This window comes from Patella vulgata, chromosome 6 (genome assembly GCF_932274485.2).
Source record: "Patella vulgata chromosome 6, xgPatVulg1.2, whole genome shotgun sequence".
Lineage (NCBI taxonomy): Eukaryota > Metazoa > Mollusca > Gastropoda > Patellidae > Patella > Patella vulgata.
Genome location: NC_065884.2, coordinates 21,532,744 through 21,553,029, shown reverse-complemented (window position 1 = coordinate 21,553,029; position 20,286 = coordinate 21,532,744). Strand labels below are relative to the sequence as shown.

Here is a 20,286-nt window from a genome sequence, read left to right as displayed (position 1 = left end):
AGTTGACTCAATTACAGACCGTGCACATGCTAATCCTTCGGACATCCAATACCTAAAGTTACTATGAAAATCCGGAAACGGCAGGGACTACCTTGTTTTATTGTGTTCGGATATATCGAGAAATACAAGACTGTGAAACCAACTTCAAACAGTGCTACATGGCTCCCAAGACTGTGATTTTTAAAAGAATAGAAATCAGGATAGGGAATGAATAATTCCAGTTAAATGACCATAACATATGTAATTCTTTAAATAAAAGTTCATTCAGTCGGAAATAAATATATTTTTTAATATAAACAATAATTAATAAGAATTACATACACATTATATTAATATACATACACATAATATACCAATTATATTAGCTATCTACAAATTATACATTAATATGGACGGACAAATTTATTGCATACTATAGTACATGAGAAGACTTATACAGTGTATGTGTACAAATATTTAAAATAGTCTCATAAAATATAAATTGTAACCACTTTTAAGAGAAAGTGAGAATTAGAGAAATTAATGCGTAGAAAATACTTTTACTGATTTCTGAACAATGTTTCATAAAAAAACCTTTAATTCTGTTTTATACTAAATTGTCATTTTATTAAGAACATCTAGTTCATGAGTGAAATTTTGTATTTGAAAGCTTCATGTTGTACGGGTATCTTTCAGTAAATCTCTTGTTGCTGATTCTCTAGCATGTAACATCTTTTGTCTGGCTTTCTTGAAAGCTTCTGAAATACAATAAAGTTAATATTTTTAAAAATAAAAACCTGACACCATTTCCCAAAAATCTATTTGTAGTCATTTGTGAGATTTTAAATTAATTGCAGTTTACAAGATTGTGAAAGTTGAATATCTAAAAGGAATATAATATGTTCAAAAATCTTCAATTCCGTTCTGTATTTACAACCATATGATGAATTGAATATTTGGAGAATAGCAGGAAATAAGGATCAATTGATTTATCTTGAAGTTTTCATTTCTATTAAAATAAACTTAGTTATATTTAACAATAACTATGTTAAAACATGTGAATAATCATATTCCTGAAGCAATGGCCCAAGATATCCATTGCTGGATTGGCTTCTGATACTTGAGCTTTTGAGGGAGTGTGTCTATTCTTCCTGTCAAATCAAATCTATCCCAAGTACAGCAACATGACAACCCTTCGTTTACAGCAGTGTTAAGTGGGATTGGCTCTAATCAAACGAAACACTGCTAGGAGTATGGTGAATAATAGAGTTGTAGAAGGTTTACCTATAACACTTGTAACACTAGCTTGTTGTGAGGTGATTCTGAATAAAAAAAGAAACATAATTCCTTATTATTTCAAATACCTTTGAATACTTCTTCAGCAATTTATGAATAAATATTTGATGAGTCACTGACAAGGGAAAACCAGGTTGAAAAATCAGGTAAAACCCAGGACCTACCTACTGCACCTGTCTCACAGAGCCAGTGACCCCCAACATAGAGTAACAGATTTTCACAGTTCAGTTGTACAAGAATTTTGCAGGCCTTGAGATCTGAAAGTCCCGCTGGAGTTATAAAATGTGTTTGCCAGATATTTTGCTTTTTAGCACTGCCAAATTTCTATCCGAGACGAAGCTTTTTATAACTAGTTTACATTAAATTCAAACTCAAAGATGTATAAATTATATTACAAATAAACACTGTTTATAGGCTGAATGTTGATAAATAAAAAGCATGGAATACCATTTGTTTAGATATCATACATGTGTATGTCCAATTACATTTCAACAGACAGGAATGTTATTTTGACTGCGCCACAAATTTATTGTTTTGCTTTAGAACTGTGGGACAAGCTCAAATTACATTTACATTATGATGTGTTGATTGCGTATGACCAAGTCACTAGTGGTACATTGTAGGTAGTCCATGGAACGTTGACACAGCAGTACTGGGCTTCGATAATGCTTTTCAATCACAAATGCCACGTAAAGTCAGCTTAAGTGCGTAATATTTATTTACTATCAAGTTACATGAAATAATGAACAAAAAACAAGCCTCTCCTTGATAGATAATAAAACTACATCATATCCACTGTCATACTGGTAAATCGCTAATTATGATTGGCTACTATTTTTGGAGTTAGAGGTTCTAATAGTAATGGAGACAAAAGCATTAGATTTCGTCACTGTATTTTGAAATTGTTTTTGGTTTTATATTTTTTAATTATTTTAAACATAATTGTCAATGTTTTCAATGTTGGCAAAATCCTCAAAAATGTAGAAATGTGCGTCTAGGTATTCTTTACGACTGATCTCAATTTCACGTTTCCCCTCCAGCCTTGCTCATTAAATTGATAATTCCATGTCTCAAGCATAACTTTGCACCTGAATAAATGAACATCAATGTGATGGTGACATCGAAAATAGACCTGGGCTTTGTGGGGAGAATTCATTCATGGTTTTGGGGACGATGTCGCATAGTATTTTGAGCCCGCTGGCGCGATAATTCGTGTGGGCACAGCACGATCACGCCCGTCAAATCTCAAGGCCTGATTTTGTGTTTTATATATTTAAATAAAATACGAAGTGGGAATATCAGATGTAAACAGAAAATAAAATATATTTAGATGTTGATCAAACAGGTTCATTTCGAAATGCGTGTATTAGCTTAGTAGATAGCTTACCCTAAATTGTCAAGTAAAGCACCAAGAGATTTTTTGGAAGATTTCTTTTCCATAAATAACCTGAAATGATCCCAAAATGGATAAAAATATATATATATATCTATGGCATACACATATTGGTGAGAGATAAAAAAGTGAGAGATAGAAATGGGATTTAACGTCAACACAAACCATGTCATTTTGGGACTAACATAATAAAGGTTTCATTTTTTTTTCAATAATTCGCTTGTGCGTGAGAGTCTAGCAGTGTGTGGAAACCAGCGAAAAGTTATATGGTTGGGCAAGCAACCTTACACCTTGCCACATACAAGGTTGACTCAATTACAGATCTTTCGATCTAAAGCACAGATGTTTGACCATTCGACCACCTAACCATCAACAGAAGAGAAAATAGTTAAATGTTTTTTGACAGGCTGACAAACATACCTAGATTGTAACATTGTGTTGAATCTCATCGTAATACTTCCTGTTGTCTCTGTACGAAAACCAAATTTACTCAGATGACTTCCCTGAAATAATATAAATTTTATGAGACAGATCTGTAAATTGTTTGAGGAACGCTTGTTCAAAATGTCTTACTTTAAGTAGGTGTGTGTTTGGATTTTGGATAATTAGGTGAGTCTGTTATTCAATATGATTCCTGTTTTTATGAAACATTAATACTTCCTTGTTGTCAAACTTTTCAACAACCAATCAAATTAAAATGGGATTAACTGGGGATGTAAATGTCTTTATATTAAAAAGTATGACTCCTGAATGCAAATAAAAAGTTTCACCACTCGAAATTAACTAAAAAGAAGAAAAAAAACATTTGAAGCAAGCTGCTTGATTGTCCAGTAGACAGCAGGCAATCTAGAACATACAGTAACAAAGGCTCAATACAGCAGTGTACACTGTTAGAATTGTAAATAAATGAAACATACAAAAATTCAGTAAAAACTATTACTAACAGACTATTGCCCCCATTAATCTGGTCTGCCCTCTGTTTGCCCCCCCAATAATTTTAGAAAATAAAAAAAAGTATTTGTGATACGTTTCGGTAATCAATACCTTCTGCGGTGAATAAATCCCACATCCCCACTCATAAACTTGCATGTTGTAGAGCATTTCCAACAGTCATTTTTCAAAATTTTCTTTGCGAGGTCCCCAATGGACTCGCTACTTTGGCGCTCTTAAGGGGAATTCGTTGAGGTTCTCTATTTGGATAAACTAGTGATCAGGCGACGGACGGTATCTGGTCAGATCTATTTATCTCGACGATCGGTGTCTGACAGAATACTGTAAGACAGCATTTCCGGCAGTCTATTTTTCAAAATTTTCTGGGGGAGGACTCCCTGCTTTGACGCTCTTGAGTGGGCTTCGTCGTGATTCGCATGTCCGTTCGTTTGACACTTTACCTCATGGATCAGTGCCTGAAATACTGCCAGGCTGCATTTCCGGCAACCTGTTTTTCAAAATTTTCTGGGGGAGCCCCCTACCCCTAGTTAAGCTTGTGCCTTTGCCCCCTTAACCTTGGACTTTGCTCCAGCTTTGCCCCTCCAATCACCGACGGCTGGTGCCGCCACTGCTTTCCATATATACCAAAATTGACATGCTTTTATTGGAAATAACCACCCGATAAATACTTTTCTGGGAACCTATCTTTAAATAATTAGCCTGTCTGGTCATATTTTGAATACTCTAAACAGATAGTTTGTGTACTTACATCAAATGTGGAAGGTATTCCAGTGTAAGTAGGAAATTCTAACTCAGGTGAACCACCAATAAAAAATCTTATAAGTTGAGATACAATCGATTTTTGTGCTGGTCTCCAACAATCTCTGGTCTCAACAGAAGTACCTAATGACAAAAAAAATAAATAAACTATTTGCTATATACCATAAAAAACAAGAAAAATTGTGAGATGGATGGGGAATCTTCCTTTGTTCTTTTTGTTGAATAAGCAGATTGGGTGGAGCTTAACCATGAATTAACTAGACATTGTCTTTTGCTGGTCTACGCCAGTTTTAGTAGAAATCATATAGAGAAATGAGCAGGTTTTTTTTGCAATAACAACAAGCATATTGAACAGGTCTCAATGTTACTGATCATTTATAGCATGCTTCATTCATTAACAGGGTTAATACCTTGGCCGCACGGCTGCTGTGTTTAAACCTGTTAACTCATGAAAGCCGTGATATAACTTCTTATATAGCAAAGCTATCAAGTCTCCAAAATATTTAATTTAGCTTCAATCTGTAAATCACCTAGTGTTTGTCATAACACAAAAGAAAATAGCTTATAAGTTAACAATATAGGTTGGGCAATATAAAGGATGCTGAAATAAAAAGACTGTGTTTGTCTGCTATAAAGTTGAACCATGTTAATGTTACAATTTCATATTTTCTAAGAAAGTCAAAACATAATTATTTTTATGTCTTTTACTCAATAGGTTGTCAACTCATTATTATACGATCTTTCTCACACTTAAAAATCTTCACAGCGGAAATAATAACACAATTACCTCCGAATTACCTCCCTTGTTTTCTATTCCCCACCATGAAATAGCTATCTTCAAACGTTTGAATTTGAAGTTGAAAATGATATTTTTGCCAATTTCTCAACTGGCAATAGTGAATTATAGGATTAATAGAATTATTCTTTAACAAAGTAGGACTGTTTTTAGATACCATGTATTTTTGGGCTTTATTTTAATACATTTTAAAAATATAACTTAAAAATATGAAATTGTAACTTTAAATAAACCTATTTCACACAAATCCAAGAAGACTGGATGGTCATAGATTTGTTTTTTATCTAATATAATGAATATATGTTACATTTTTATTAACAGTAAATTTATTTGTACCTGGTTTTCCTGGTAACTGAAAGTATGTGTAGCCCTCTGTTCGATATCGCTGCCATGAATCAAGGGAAAGAACTTCAACATATATCACAGGAAAGTGAGGTAACAGATCTGAAAGAAATGACATAAATAAAATTTCAAAGAATTTAAAGGGGCATTATGTAAGATTTAGATAAAGAGCTGGCTGTTCTCGTATTTTAAAAAAAAGATAATGCAAAATGAATATATTGAAAATTTCATTCAAAAAATACTTTTTTTTGAGCAAAGTTGTAAATTTCATAAGATCTGTGCATTGATTGTATAAATATAGAGAGAGGTATAACTTCCACTTGCCAATAACCAGATCATTTTAGGACTATCATTTATCAATAATATGCAGGCATCATTAGAAGTTAGTGGAGATGAGAGTACCAAGAAAAAATCCACAAGCTAAGGTAGAGAGAGAGAGAGAGAGAGAGAGAGAGAGGGAGGGTTTAAGGTCCACTCAACACAAACTAGGTCATTTTGGCACTAACATATGATCTAATTTTACTTCAATAATTCGCTTGCACGTAGGGGTCTTTAGCAGTGGGAGGAAACCGCACGACCTGGGGGAAGCCCACGACGTTGGACGGGCGACCCTACTTCTTGTCACATACAAGCGTGGAATCAAACCTATGGCATTTGACTCAATGACAGACCTTCTGATTTCACACGCACATGTTAAACCACTCAAGCCTCCCGAGGTAAGGTAGGCAACATTACATACAAGCGTGGAATCAAACCTATGGCATTTGACTCAATGACAGACCTTCTGATTTCACACGCACATGTTAAACCACTCAAGCCTCCCGAGGTAAGGTAGGCAACATTACACCTTGTCACATACAGAAATGGAATCAAGCCTGTGACTTGCATAGATAACAGTGCACTCTGTTTGTAAACTATACATGTACAGTATATGTTTTGTGAGAAAATCAGCACTAAAATAAAAATCATTGTGGCAAACTGTCAGAATTGAAAACAAAAACAAAATTTGTAAGACTACCTTTCTCTTCTTCCTTCACATATTCTCTTTTATAAAAAAGCTCAACTTGGAATGGGAAACCAAAATGAGCTACACTTTCCTGAAATATTTTTCAATCGTTTTACAAAGTTCATACTCAAAAACGTAATCATGCACCCCATGTAAAATGAAGCTAAATGGAAAAGGTTTCCCTTTCAGTTCATGTCATGCAAAATAATGTCAGTATTAGCAAGGTTGACTATTGTTATCCATTACCAAAACCATACACCAACCAAAACCACCAAGATCTGCTTTGATTCACACCATGGACATTGCTACAATGAGCTGTTTTAATTTTCTGGTTCAATATATTATTCAAACTGTGTAGGCTCTACATTTACACAAAGATCAAAACACTTTCTTTCAAATTGAGCACTTCAGTTGTTCACATCTTGGTTTAACATGGGTATTATTTTTTTCGCATTTGCATAAAGTCAGACATGCAGAGTCCACACTTGATAGCCTAGATCACCAAGACATGTGAAGATTTTTGTTCTTTGACTATTGTTAACACTAACTCACACAAATAACTTTAAATGGAAACAAACTCACATCCCAAGGATCAATGAATTTGATTTTGTATAAAGAAAATTAGAAACATAAACAAAGACGTGTCAAGCTCCAAAAGTCATCCGAGCAAATCTACAATTATTGCCAAAAAATCTATTATGGAATCTGTTCAAAGTTTTAAAAGCAAAAATGTGAACTGAAAAATAATTAGGAAATTTTACAGGGTTCTTCTGTGTGCCTCATGAACAATTTCACTAAGTTTTAAAAATATCATTGGTCAGAGATAAATCATTAAATGCGTTCAGTTATTTGTACAGAAGTGTACCTGCTTCTGTGATTTGGTTCTGCAAGTCTGTGTTACCCATGACAACTGTTGGTGTCTTTCTGCATACCAATCTAGAAAACAACAACATAAAGATATTATCTACGAGTATGTAAATGTAAATGTAAATAAAAACCAATTGTCTTGAATTGTAATTGGTTGAAACTTTAACCCATTTAAAGATAAATTTTCATTCGGACGGGACGAAAAACCAAGGCCCTGTGTACACATTGGCGTTCACGTAAAAGATCCCTTGACAGCTGGAATTCGATATAAGAGTAGGCCATAGTGCCCGTATGGCATATGCCCGTCTTCATTAGACTAGTTCGGAGCAGAACAGTAGGAAGTTAAACCCCATTTCATTTCATTTCAAAGATAAATTCACTTGGAGACTACACCTACTAGGGAAATTAATTCTCTCTGTGTTGTACTTAAAACAAGCCAACAGTGAGGCTGATGTCCCCCGCCGAAATAGGAAAATAATTAGAGGACACATATAAATTTATCACAAATAAGCGGAACGGACAGACAGACGGACGAACCCATTTTAATAGTTCCCTGCTTTCTTCGAAAGGCGGGGGACAATCAAAGTAGGAGAGTTATTGTTTTCCAAAGTCTCGACCAATCAAATTGCGTATCGCTCTGCTTACCCTGAGCAGAAAATGCTCATTATCAAACTTAGTCAAGGTATTACTGTAATGAAACTATACACCAAGTTTCATCAATCTCACTTAATTAGAACTAAAGTTATTGTGTCCCAAAGCATCAACCAATCAAATTGCTTATCTCTGCTTACCCTAAGCGGAAAATGCTCATCTTCGAACTCCATCAAGGCATTGACCTAATCAACACATACACCAAGTTTGAACATTCTAGCTCAATTAGGAAGAGAGTTATCGTGCCCCAAAGTATCAACCAATCAAATTGCTTATCTCTGCTTACCCTAAGCGGAAAATGCTCATCTTCGAACTCCATCAAGGCATTGACCTAATAAACACATACACCAAGTTTGAACATTCTAGCTCAATTAAAAGTTATCGTGTCCCAAAGCATCAACCAATCAAATTGCTTATCTCTGCTTACCCTAAGCGGAAAATGCTCATCTTCGAACTCCATCAAGGCATTAGCCTAATCAACACATACACCAAGTTTGAACATTCTAGCCCAATTAGGAAGAGAGTTATCGTGTCCCAAAGCATCAACCAATCAAATTGCTTATCTCTGCTTACCCTAAGCGGAAAATGCTCATCTTCGAACTCCATCAAGGCATTGACCTAATAAACACATACACCAAGTTTGAACATTCTAGCTCAATTAGGAAGAGAGTTATTGTGTCCCAAAAAGTGTGACGGACAGACAGACGGACAGACAGACAGACAGACAGACAGACAGACAGACAGACAGACAGACAGACGGACGAACCCATTTTAATAGTCCCCTGCTTTCTTCGAAAGGCGGGGGACAATAAGAAAGTCACACGTCATATAAATGTATATTTTGTGGAATAGCTGTTACACTATAATTATGGATGAAAAAGGGTACATTTTGTGTCGCTATCCCAGTAATATTTTAGCATTAGTTGTTTTTAATTAATTACCTTTTGGTAAATCAACAAAGAACTGAAGATATATATCATCAAATTCAAAATTTTTGGCGATTTCTGAAATATAAAAATATTTATGCATACAAACAGTGGACATTACTAATTTATGATACTCCATTTAAAAGATGTACAATCTGATATACAGATTTATATTTCGTTTCGTTTTTTATACTTTCGATGGCCTACACTACATGAAGATCTAACAAGTTGTACTATGAGGTCGTGTCAGGGATCGTACAAGCGGCTGTTGACCCTATGACGTCAGCCATTGATTAATCAATCAGCGTTGGCGTTTTTTGTGGTTTACCAACAGTTCCATGCATGGCACGCCAAGAAGTCACCGTAACAGACCATTTCATTGGCTTATTCCTCCCTTCACCCAAAACGTCGATAATATAACAACTCTTCCAGATCCTAGTGTAATAAAGACAAGTAAAACAAAATTTTGAACTATAAAAAACAAAACGAAATAGGATCTGTGTTTTAATCAGATTGAAAGATGTAAGAATTCTTAGTGTGAATGCATTGTGACACCTGTCACACCTTATCAAAATTGAGAGAAACTTACAGTACTGTTTTGAGTTCTGATCATTAAAAATGATAGTCTAATGTGAAGTAAGTTTACCCCTGAAACAATACCCAGGACAATATGGCCCCAAATATAAACCAGAAATAAACAAATGTCATCACTTACCAACTTCTCCATATACAACTAATCGTAACACATCAGGTGGTGGCTGAAATTCATAAATAATATTAAATAGATATCACACTTGAACATCAGTAAAAAATTTTTTTTTTCTAATTTGCTGTGATCAATTTTCTCCATACTTAATATGTTAGACTACATTATTACAATAAAAACCAACACAAGAAATTTTATGATCAGGACATTAATGCAGATTATCATCAATGTGCATTTAAATTATTGCAAATTCAGTGTCTAATTAGTCTTGACTGTCTAGTACCATTGGTATGATAATAAACAAAGTCTCGACTATCCAATCTAACATTAAAATATTAAATGGAGCTTGTGTTCTAATCCATTTAATATTTCAGACATCCGATGGCTTATAGAGTTGTCATGTACATAAATGTCTAAATAATTTATAGAAGATTTGAAGCCAGAAAAAAAGACCCACAATAGACAGGTTTAGCTTTTGTATAATGTATCTTTAATATGTTCAGTAAGAAGAGTAGTGCAAGAATCTATTTTGATGTATTAAAGGACAATATTGGTGCCAGTCATTATCACATATGTGATAGAGCTGGATTCCAAATATAATTTTAACACAGAGATCATTGCTACGATAGCTGAGTAATACAGGTTTCCTGAATCGGAAGTGACGAACGCTAAAGGAAAACACGAGTCATCTCTCTATATAACTGACTGAAGTGACGGGTGATAACAGATAGATGGGCGAATTTCTGCTCACTAATAATTCCTTCGAAGACCAAAAGTTGATATATGGGACTGTAAGAGGATACCTGACAATTCAATAAAGTAATTGAATGTCATTAGATAAGAGAACACGAGAAAAATAGAAATAGTCCGTACATTCCCTTGTTTATATTCGTTCTATACCTTATTAAAACATAGTAATGCACAGACTTTTTCTGTTTTTCTTTCGTGTTCACTTATCTAGTGGCAGTCAATTCTTTTTATGAATTGTCAGATATCCTTCACATCAGTCAGTTATATAGAGAGATGACTCGTGTTTTCCTTTGGCGTTCGGCACTTCCGATTCAGGAAACCTGTATTACTCAGCTATCATAGCAATGATCTCTGTGTTAAAATTATATTTGGAATGTGTTTAACCAGCTCTATCACATATGTGATAATGACTGGCACCAATATTGTCCTTTAAGAAACTTTTCATGATATATATATATGCATTACAATATTTCTTTAAGTTTAAAATCTTTATATACATACCAGTTCAAATTCCTGTCCAACACAAGCTTGTAAAAAATCTTTATGTCTGTTATATACCTAAAACAAATGATTAACAATTTATTATAGGTTCATTACCCTGAGGCAGAAATCTACATTTACATTGAAAAGGGCATTATATTGAACTTCAACCCTAACCCACTCCTGTTTGGCAACAAATCAGCATTGCACACCAAGAAGAATAGCACAATATTCCAAGGGTGACATTCCAATGTTTGTTTTCCAGTATGCCAACCAGATGTTGTTCGTGTGCTGCTGGCCACAGCCCACGCTTGGTATATTCACTATATCTAAAATAAAGAATTAAAAAAGTAAATAAACCTACCTCTCTGTACATTTTTAATTCTTTATCTTGCTCAAGTCTATAAATAAACAGAAAAATATGAATACACATAAGGAAGTTCACAATAAAATTTAATCCATTATACTAATCAAGGATTTATGTGCTAACCTGAACATGTTAATACACACTAAACAGATCAATGACAGTTTATTACATATTAGATTAACACTTTCACATTATACACAGACACTTTAGGTGTCTGAACATAGTTTACTATTAACCAAATAAACAAAGTATATGTTGGTGGTTTTAAAATAACTTCAGAAAAATTGGCTAATGAATTTTTATTACAGATAGAAAGATTTAGCTTCAACCTTGTGATAGTTTGGATTTTTTTAACACACAGTAACTTTTTAAAAAGTGGATATTTCAAAAAATATATTCTCCATTTCATTCACGAACACTTGGTAATTCAATATAACCAAATTAAATATTTCAAGGGTCTGACATCTTTTATTTAAAAGAATATCAAATATATTAACCTCAAATATATCAACCAACCTCAAATATATCTACCTCGATATATTGTTTCATCCAAAATGGAAATTCAATTAAAGTGCGCTCATTTTAAAAAAAAAACCACTGGTCTCATGTAATTGATAATACAATAGAGTTAAGATAGAATTACCTATTCATTGGCTTGGATGCATGTTCAATGGTGTACTCATATCTTTCTGGAAAATAGAAAAAACTAAATCTGATAAAAATTATTCTATAAATTGCCTTCACTTTCTTATAACCTTTATGTCTACTTGTATTTTAATGGAAGACCCAATTATCTCCAGAAATTTTCTATAAAAATGTTAAGTACAATCTGAAAATTATAGACATACCACTTGATTTATGATAATATAGTTACCTCTTCCCAAGCTAATTGTTTCTATAATATAAGCTTTGCGACCTCTGTTAAAATCTGGTCGCACTGAGATAACTCCATTAGCATCAATATGCAACATACACAGTATATATTCATGTTCTTCACTTGTTGGTCTACAATTATAAATTATTCAACAATTGGTCTACAATTATAACTTATATGACGTAACAATATTGGTACAGTGAAATGTGTATTCTTTTACAAGGGTAAAATTCCTATATTAGTCCGTTGATTATATCGTCAGTGACAGGGAAAAACCTCAGAAAATAAACTTTTTGGGGGATTCATATTCTGTACTTATTTCCATCTTTCAATGTGTAGTTTATCCACAGATTCAATTTGAAAAAAAAACTTACAAGGTTTTCTATGATCACTAAGGTATGAAACAAATTACTTGGTGTTAAGTTATTAAATTTTAATTATGCAGGATAAACACATAAATTAGCATGTGTCCATATTTTTAAATTGGAAACCCCTTATTAAGTACCCAATTTTTTACATTATTTTGTGTTAATTTGTTTAAATATCTTATAAATAACACATCAAAACTACATTTGAGCAACTTTATTTGTAAAATATAATCCCATATGACTATTAATACAGTACAGAGTTTTTATTATTGAAAGGGAAAATAATTTCTGTTACATTAGAAAAATTCATGTATTGATCCTTTCTACCTATTACCCCAACATTTCTGGATGAATCAAACTTTTTGAAAGCCACTTAATGCATTATATTGGTTATGTTATAGGTCTAGGTAACAGTGTGATTTAATATATTGATAAAGCTGGTAATTACATTTATTATAGAATAGTGTGAGTGCTCCTACTTTCAACAAGATGCCAAGGTACCAGCCCAACTTAAGAAAAAGTCATTAGGCTACATAAAGTAAGACCCTTGGAATATCTATTAGGCAAGTTAACATCCGTGCAAACTAACTAAAAATAAAAGCTGGATATACTAGTACAACTTCTGGTATATATTGATGTATGTACATCCATATAGCAAAGGAGTTTCTGTCAAACCCAGGAGTTATTTCACAAAATATAAATCATTGGACTTACTGTTCCTTTGGACTGAGATCGGCCATGATATACATAACTTGTATTGGTGGGGCTTCAACATGATTTTTAGCTTTCATTTCTTCTGATGGTTTCGGTTCTATTATATTTATTTTTGGTATAATTCCTCGTTCCCTAACAAAATAAAATAATTTTCCAATCAACTCGAAAAAATATTAATTAATAAATTTACATCACTAAAGGTATAAATTTTATTTGGAAGTAAATCCATAGAGATAACTTATATTACGCGAGTACAGCACTGACAGCAATTTAAAGGGGGGAAATTAAATATGTGTGTCGTGGTCTTATGATTCAAGCATGGTTAAATGAACAATAAACTCCCTCTAAATTCGAAACAGGAAGAGTTTGTCTCCTAAATAGCCTGGCCTAAAATCTATGAACTAACTTTTGTCTTTTCACCACAAACTGGAACATGGGAAAAGAAATCAAGGCATTGGCTTTGGCAGTCTTTTCCATTATGCCTGACTTTTTTACCTGCATCATGACATGCCTAATTGAGCCAGTGAAAAAAGTTTATTTTCCTGCTTGAAATAACCAAAGTAAATTCCATCACTGTGCAAAAGGTACAGTCATATTGATCATGTAGGACATGTCAGGCAAATAGAGACAAAACAGAATTCGCGCCTTACAGTCTACAGTTTAGCGAGAAATTTCAAACCAAATGAAGCAAAACTAATGTAGGGACTGTAGACAGTCAAATTTGACATATTCATTGCTATTGTAGAATTGGTGTCTATAACTATGCTTGTAAATAGTTCAAGACAGACACAAAAATTTGATTTTTTCCATACCTTTCTTTGACTTGCCGTCCACCAATTCTCCTTCTACGTATATGAGCCATATTCTTAGCTAGTAATGTAGGTTTCTCCTTAGGTGATGTTGTCATAAAGTTTAACGTCTAAGAAAAAAAATATCCAGAGCATATTACAGAAACATACACATCATAAAGTACAACGAAAAGAATTATGTTAAAACATATTTATACAATACAATTAATTTAGCACAAAAATTTCAAGTAAAAATATAATATAACATTCTACACAAGCTTGACTTTAAACCTGCTTGACTTTAAGTATTTTGTATTTTCGCAGTTCTGTGTGCTTTATACTTTTTATTATCCAAATTACCTCATCTTGATGTGAAAAGGAATCATGATCTACATATGAAAAAATGCGATTAGTAGGCACTTCTTTTTCCCTAAAAGAAAAAAGGTTAAAAACATTAACACAGAAATAGGTTACCGGTATTTATTTCATTATTGATTTTCAGTGCAATACAGGAATGACAGCAGCCAGGCAACAAAAGATACATTCAAAACAGCTAAGTTTTCCAAGCAGTCCACAAGGGCTGTTGAATATCTATCATTTTGTAGGTGGTAGCAAAATCACAAGACAATAAAACCTGATCAAGTGTAATAACCCATTATATAATTACCAGAAATAATTACAAGCGGTTGCCATGCAAGATACGCCCACATTTTGCAAGAGATGGACAAGCTAAAAATAAAGCTATTTTTCGCACAATCAGGGGACACAATCCATGAAGTTATGGTTATATCAAAAGGAATAGAAATCTCTGGGATATAAACATATATTTTAAGTTTCATCAAAATCAGATAAAAATTCTGACCTCTCGTTTTATGACTGCCAACTCTAGATAGTCCAAAGCAATTACGGACAACGGACCGAATGGGTTGACAACAATATCAATCTAGGCAGAACATGTTATCAATCTTCATAAACTTTTAAGATACAAAAAATTAATTTGTGTCAAGTTGACTTCAGTTGGTTACAGAGTAATTATTCTATGACTTAATAAATATTTTTTACTTACAATAATTTTTTAACATCATCATGATATTTTTTGTCCATCACATTATAGCAGTTCTCAGGATTTTGATATAATTCAATTTCTCTCTGGAAATAGATTTGAAAATTCAATTATGAAATTCTATAGAAAAGAGAAACATTAAGTGAAATTTGACTCATGTAACAATTCAAGGGACTTGGATGTTAGATGAATATGAAAGACACAACATGGAAGGTGTATAACTGTACATTCATAATATGTCCCTATTGACTTCAATCTTTGCCCTGCTCCATCTTTTCCCCAAATTTTCTTTGCCCTGCTCCAACTTTGCTCCAACAATATTTTTGTTGAGCTGAAAGCTTTTCACTATAGAGCAACAAATGGTAATGTCTTTGTTTCAGATTTTGTATGAGGTTGACTAAACTTGAAATAGCATACTAAAACATGCTACTATCCACCTTACATAACCACCCCCTTAACCCTCGCCTCTGAATCATGAATATTTACCAAAACATGCAAAATATGGTAATTCAAATCCTCATCTTCCATTCTAGACCAAAAAATGAACAAAAATGGTCATGAAAAGGAGGGGGGGGTCGAGGGAGAGAGGGATAATTGCTATAAATAGATGAACTGCAATTTGTGGGTAACGAGATGGTGAAATTTAATAGTGGTCTTCCTCCATAAAAAAATTCTAGACCTACATGTATATAGAGTCACCATAAAATTCATTGGACAAAACTAATAGTATATATCAATGAAAATACTGAAGAGAGAGACAGAGAGAGAAATGGAGTTAAACATCCACTATACACAAATTAGGTCATTTCGGGACTAACATATGGTTCAAATTTTATTTCATTAATTCGCTTGTGTGTAGGGGTCTTTAGCAGTGGGAGAGGATACAGGTGGACCCCGAGAAAACCCACAAGGTTGGACAGACGAACCTACTCCTTGTTATGTACAAGCGGGGAATCGAAACCACGCCACTTGACTCAATGAAAAACCTGATCCAACGCGCACCCAACCCCCCCATACTGAAGAGAAGCAAGATTTGTGAATACAATATAATAAAACCCATGTCAACGTTTATTGTAAGTAACATATATTTTGATTTGATACAAAATTGTCTTTGGATGTGATGACAAGCAGCTGAGTTTGTTATGAAACAGTCATATTCAGGTATGAGGTACTATTGAACTGGGTGGACTCATTGATGTATCTAAGCTATTGATTTAAATTATATACATAATTTAAATATTTAACACATTATTCATTTCACCTGTCCGAATATTTTCTGCTGCCACAAAAATATTTGTTCTTCTTCATCTGGTTGTAGCTGATCTTCTTTAATATCCTGTAATTCCACATTACCTTCACTTTCAGCCTGAGCTTGTGGTACAATACTTACTGATGTGACACGTTTTAATCTTACTCTGAAAACAAACAATTTATATAATAAGCTTATGTCTTGAAATCATATGAGGGACAATCAGGGTATATTTCCAAAGACAGACTGTTTCCTCTCATGAACCATTCATTTTAAATATGTTACATTCAACACCTAGAAATTTGATATTATTTGGTTGTTCCATTTATACCTTTTCTTCAGTCTACCATTAAGCCATGATGGCTTGTTGATCACCTTAATTACAGAGTATATCTAGTACTAATGGTTTTTGCATTTCTAAACTGAAAACATGTCTTATTAAAGTTACAATTTCATATTTTCTAAGGAAGTCAAAACATAATTATTTCTATGTCTTTTGCTCAATAGGTTGTCAAATCACTATTATATGATCATAGGTTATCTTTCTTACACTTAAAAATCTTCACGCCGGAAATAATAACACAATTACCTCCCTTGTTTTCCTATTCTCCACCATGGAATAGCTATCTTCAAAAGTTTGAATTTGAAGTTGAAAATGATATTTTTGCCAATTTCTCAACTGGCAATAGTGAATTATAGGATTAATAGGATTATTTTTTAACAAGGTAGGACTGTTTATAGATACCATCTATTTTAGGGCTTTATTTTAATGCATTTTAAAAATATAACTTAAAAATATGAAATTGTAACTTTAAAATAAATTTCTCAAAGTGTTTGGTCTAATTTGTGAAGAATTGGGTTAAACTTTAATTCTTCATCATTTTTCCAGAATTGGTTGAGGCATAATTTGAATTGATTAAGGGTTTCAGCATAGACAACATAGAATGGTAATGAGTTCCAGTCATTTCTCTTCCTCCGTATTCTAAGCAGGGTAAACCGAGATTTAACAGGCATTGTTGGTAGCTGAGGTTTTCTAATCCCTTTATTAGCTTGGTCGCTCTGCGTTGGACATTTTCAACAGTGAATTTTGGCGTTGGACGTTTTCAACAGTGAATTTTGGCGTAACCAGAAAAATGATTGCGGGTTTATGCTCTGCGCAACCATTTTCTTTGGTTACGCCAGATGACCATTGCATAACCAACTGGTTACATAAAATGGTTGTGCCATTTTCATGTTTTATCCAGATTAATATGGTGCTATTATTCATTACCAGTTGCAGTCATTGTATTTTTAAAGAAATAACTTAGCTAATTTACATTCTTTTATATTTAATATTATATTTTGAGGTTAAGTGTTTATGACTTTAATCCTGCAGTGTCCCCATTTAACCAATAGAAAAGGTTGTTCCACTCACTAAATCCCTACATTTTAAGTAACTTAGTAAGCTAGCTGATTATTACTTGTAATTGATCAGAAAGTAGATACAGCCTCACTCATAGGTACCGACTGATTGACAAATAATATTTATTAACCTATAAACAAAGTCTCAAAAGGAAACAGAACAGTCTGATGTGATGAAATAATATTAAAATAGACAGGACAGTAAAATCGTTTACATTATCGCTCGAGCGATGCCTTGTGTCGGTCGGGGTCAAAGTTGACGACATACATACATACGGGTCATTGACATTGGCACCACCAGTAACATGTGTAGTAAATTCTTTGGAAATATAGCTGACATGTTAAATAGTCAAACTCTTTTTATATTTGAAAATCCAAAGGTATGCTTTCAAATATTTATGGTATAACTAATCATTTAAAGAATTAGGGATGGGGGGGGGGGAATTTTTAAATCAACCTGCTTGCAACTGGTCAATAATATGTGATGTCAAAATACATGATCTGTCAAAGTACCTGGCAAGATGGAGAAATGAAATGTCAAGAATGAATGAATGAATGGAGTTCGTGCTGACCGTTAATTCAAAACCTAATATAATACTAATAATTTAGACCTGTGTCACAAAGTCATCCTGTATAAAAATTTATCAAATGTGAATAAATTTATCGTAACCGATATTTCAATTTGCGCAACCAGGAAATCGGTCACATGTTTTTGAGCTGGTGCGACTGCTTGTAAGCGATTGATATCGTTCGCGTGAAATTTTGTGGCCTGTACATCCAAACTCACAAATCATATGCATCTCAACAAATATACTTGTAAAATACTCAGTCCTGAATAAACAAATGTTTTAGAAAAACATGGATATGATCATTTGGTGAATCTTTGTCTGTGTTATCATGTATTTATAAGACTATTATACAGTACACAGACGAATAAATACTTACATTATGTAATTACATGAAGTAGTAAAAACCTCATCAACAATTGTATTTTGAATATGTGTAAATGTATATGTGTCATAGCATCTCTTTTACCTGCAAGATTTCCTTGTTCCATTGTAAAATTGAAGACTATTTGTGAAGAGAAAAAAAATTATCGCCACAGTAAATAAAAAATCGCCACAAAGAACAGGTTATTGCCCAAAAAATCGCCAGATTTAAAATTTAATCGCCAAAGTTATGTTTCTATCACAAATGGTGAAAATGGTGATTGACAGCGTGGTGTATTGAACCTTTAGACATGGATGAAGCCATGGAATGAAGCCGTAGGCTGAAGGTTCGATACATCACGATTCTACTCACACCAAATCTGTTATATAAATAGCAGACCTGCAACAGGACCTAATTCCATGTCACTTAATTGAAATTAGGAATGGACTGACTGGAATAAAAATCGACATCAGGTAAAATAAAATGTAAAAAAGATTGTTTAATTATGTTCCGTATAGATCTATGTGAACCAAAGAAATATGGATATTAACAGTGTAAACATTTATTTTTCATGCGCATGGGTTCCACGTTGGCCGTATATGCGGGTCGGGACCGAGGGCTATGGAAAATGTCCATAACTAGATCTGACCCATCGGTCATTTTGCCTGCTGGAAAAATAGCCTTTGTTTTCAAAACCCAATTTTCAACCATGGCTACGATCGACCTCCAAAACTATAAAATAGTACGGCCATTGCAGAATAATGCACACGTATGGAAGCCACATAATCTCATGACTGGTGAGATATATACCATCGATAATTATATATTTATCTTTGTATTACAACTCATAATTATCCAGGTCAGTGTGTTTTCTATAGAGCATGTGGTAATTACGTGTCAGTCACTGGAATGGTTTTTCTAGGGCCAATTCAGTTATTTCGATTATTTAAGTAGCCAAAAGAGAAATATTTAATTAATAAATAATTATCATAAGCCTTACTAATATTTCATTTTTAAGTCAAATATATAATTTTTGTGTACTCCATGCCCATGCTGACAAAGTGGTATAGACACGTGAATTCACAATACCCTACCTTGAATAAAAAACATGAAATATGAATTTACTTTGCAAAGTGTTCGTGCGTTATCAAAAATGACCGGTAGTGAAAATTTTGAAGTGGAAGCCCTGGTCCGAAGGGTCAAGATTGAAGGGACCACATCGTAACAACTAAACAAGAACAAACGACGTGCACCTGCAGGTTTTGGGACAATTGCAATGATACATCAGACGTTCAAAGAGTCTTGTAACGGTGGTAACTTATAATTCCTATAAAATATGTTTAGAAAAATCAATTGAGTGGGTAATTTACCTAAACCTTAGGTTTTTGAGTGGATCATTCGTCCTATAATATGCTGTGCCAATGTCAGGTTCATACAAGTCCGCCATTGTAGTAAACAACCAAGGCTCGCACTCAATCAACATTTAAGTCTGCAGAAAATGTTTTTATAAACTGCTAAAGATAAATTATTCTTATGATTAAAATGAATTAAAACGACTTTATTGTAATAAGCAAATTTCGAAACACGTACTGGGTCATCTTTAAAGTATTTAAATCGAATATAGGTCATT

General features: G+C 33.5%; 1 protein-coding gene across 1 annotated transcript; it reads right to left on the bottom strand.

Moving 5' to 3' along the window:
• Positions 1-299: 299 nt before the first annotated feature.
• Positions 300-20,236, bottom strand: LOC126824630 (tectonic-like complex member MKS1). Its single transcript, XM_050553899.2, has 20 exons — positions 20,027-20,236; positions 16,338-16,491; positions 15,080-15,162; positions 14,374-14,443; positions 14,038-14,144; positions 13,226-13,357; positions 12,144-12,274; positions 11,913-11,958; positions 11,267-11,303; positions 10,924-10,980; positions 9,682-9,724; positions 8,982-9,044; positions 7,388-7,458; positions 6,535-6,613; positions 5,511-5,618; positions 4,368-4,501; positions 3,089-3,171; positions 2,663-2,722; positions 1,264-1,301; positions 300-737 (listed from the first exon to the last, which is right to left on the bottom strand). Exons 1-20 carry the CDS (start codon positions 20,137-20,139, stop codon positions 652-654), a joined length of 1,695 nt encoding a protein of 564 aa, XP_050409856.2. The 5' UTR covers positions 20,140-20,236; the 3' UTR covers positions 300-651.
• Positions 20,237-20,286: the final 50 nt, after the last annotated feature.

Bases quoted from the DNA above. Each gene is read 5' to 3' on its own strand.
- LOC126824630 (XM_050553899.2), bottom strand. From the start codon at position 20,139: ATGTTGATTGAGTGCGAGCCTTGGTTGTTTACTACAATGGCGGACTTG. The intron at 5,619-6,534 runs GTAGTCTTACAA...CATTTCTTTCAG, and splicing joins TGTGAAGGAAGAAGAGAAAG to ATCTGTTACCTCACTTTCCT. The intron at 4,502-5,510 runs GTACAAATAAAT...TTTTGTCATTAG, and splicing joins TCAGTTACCAGGAAAACCAG to GTACTTCTGTTGAGACCAGA.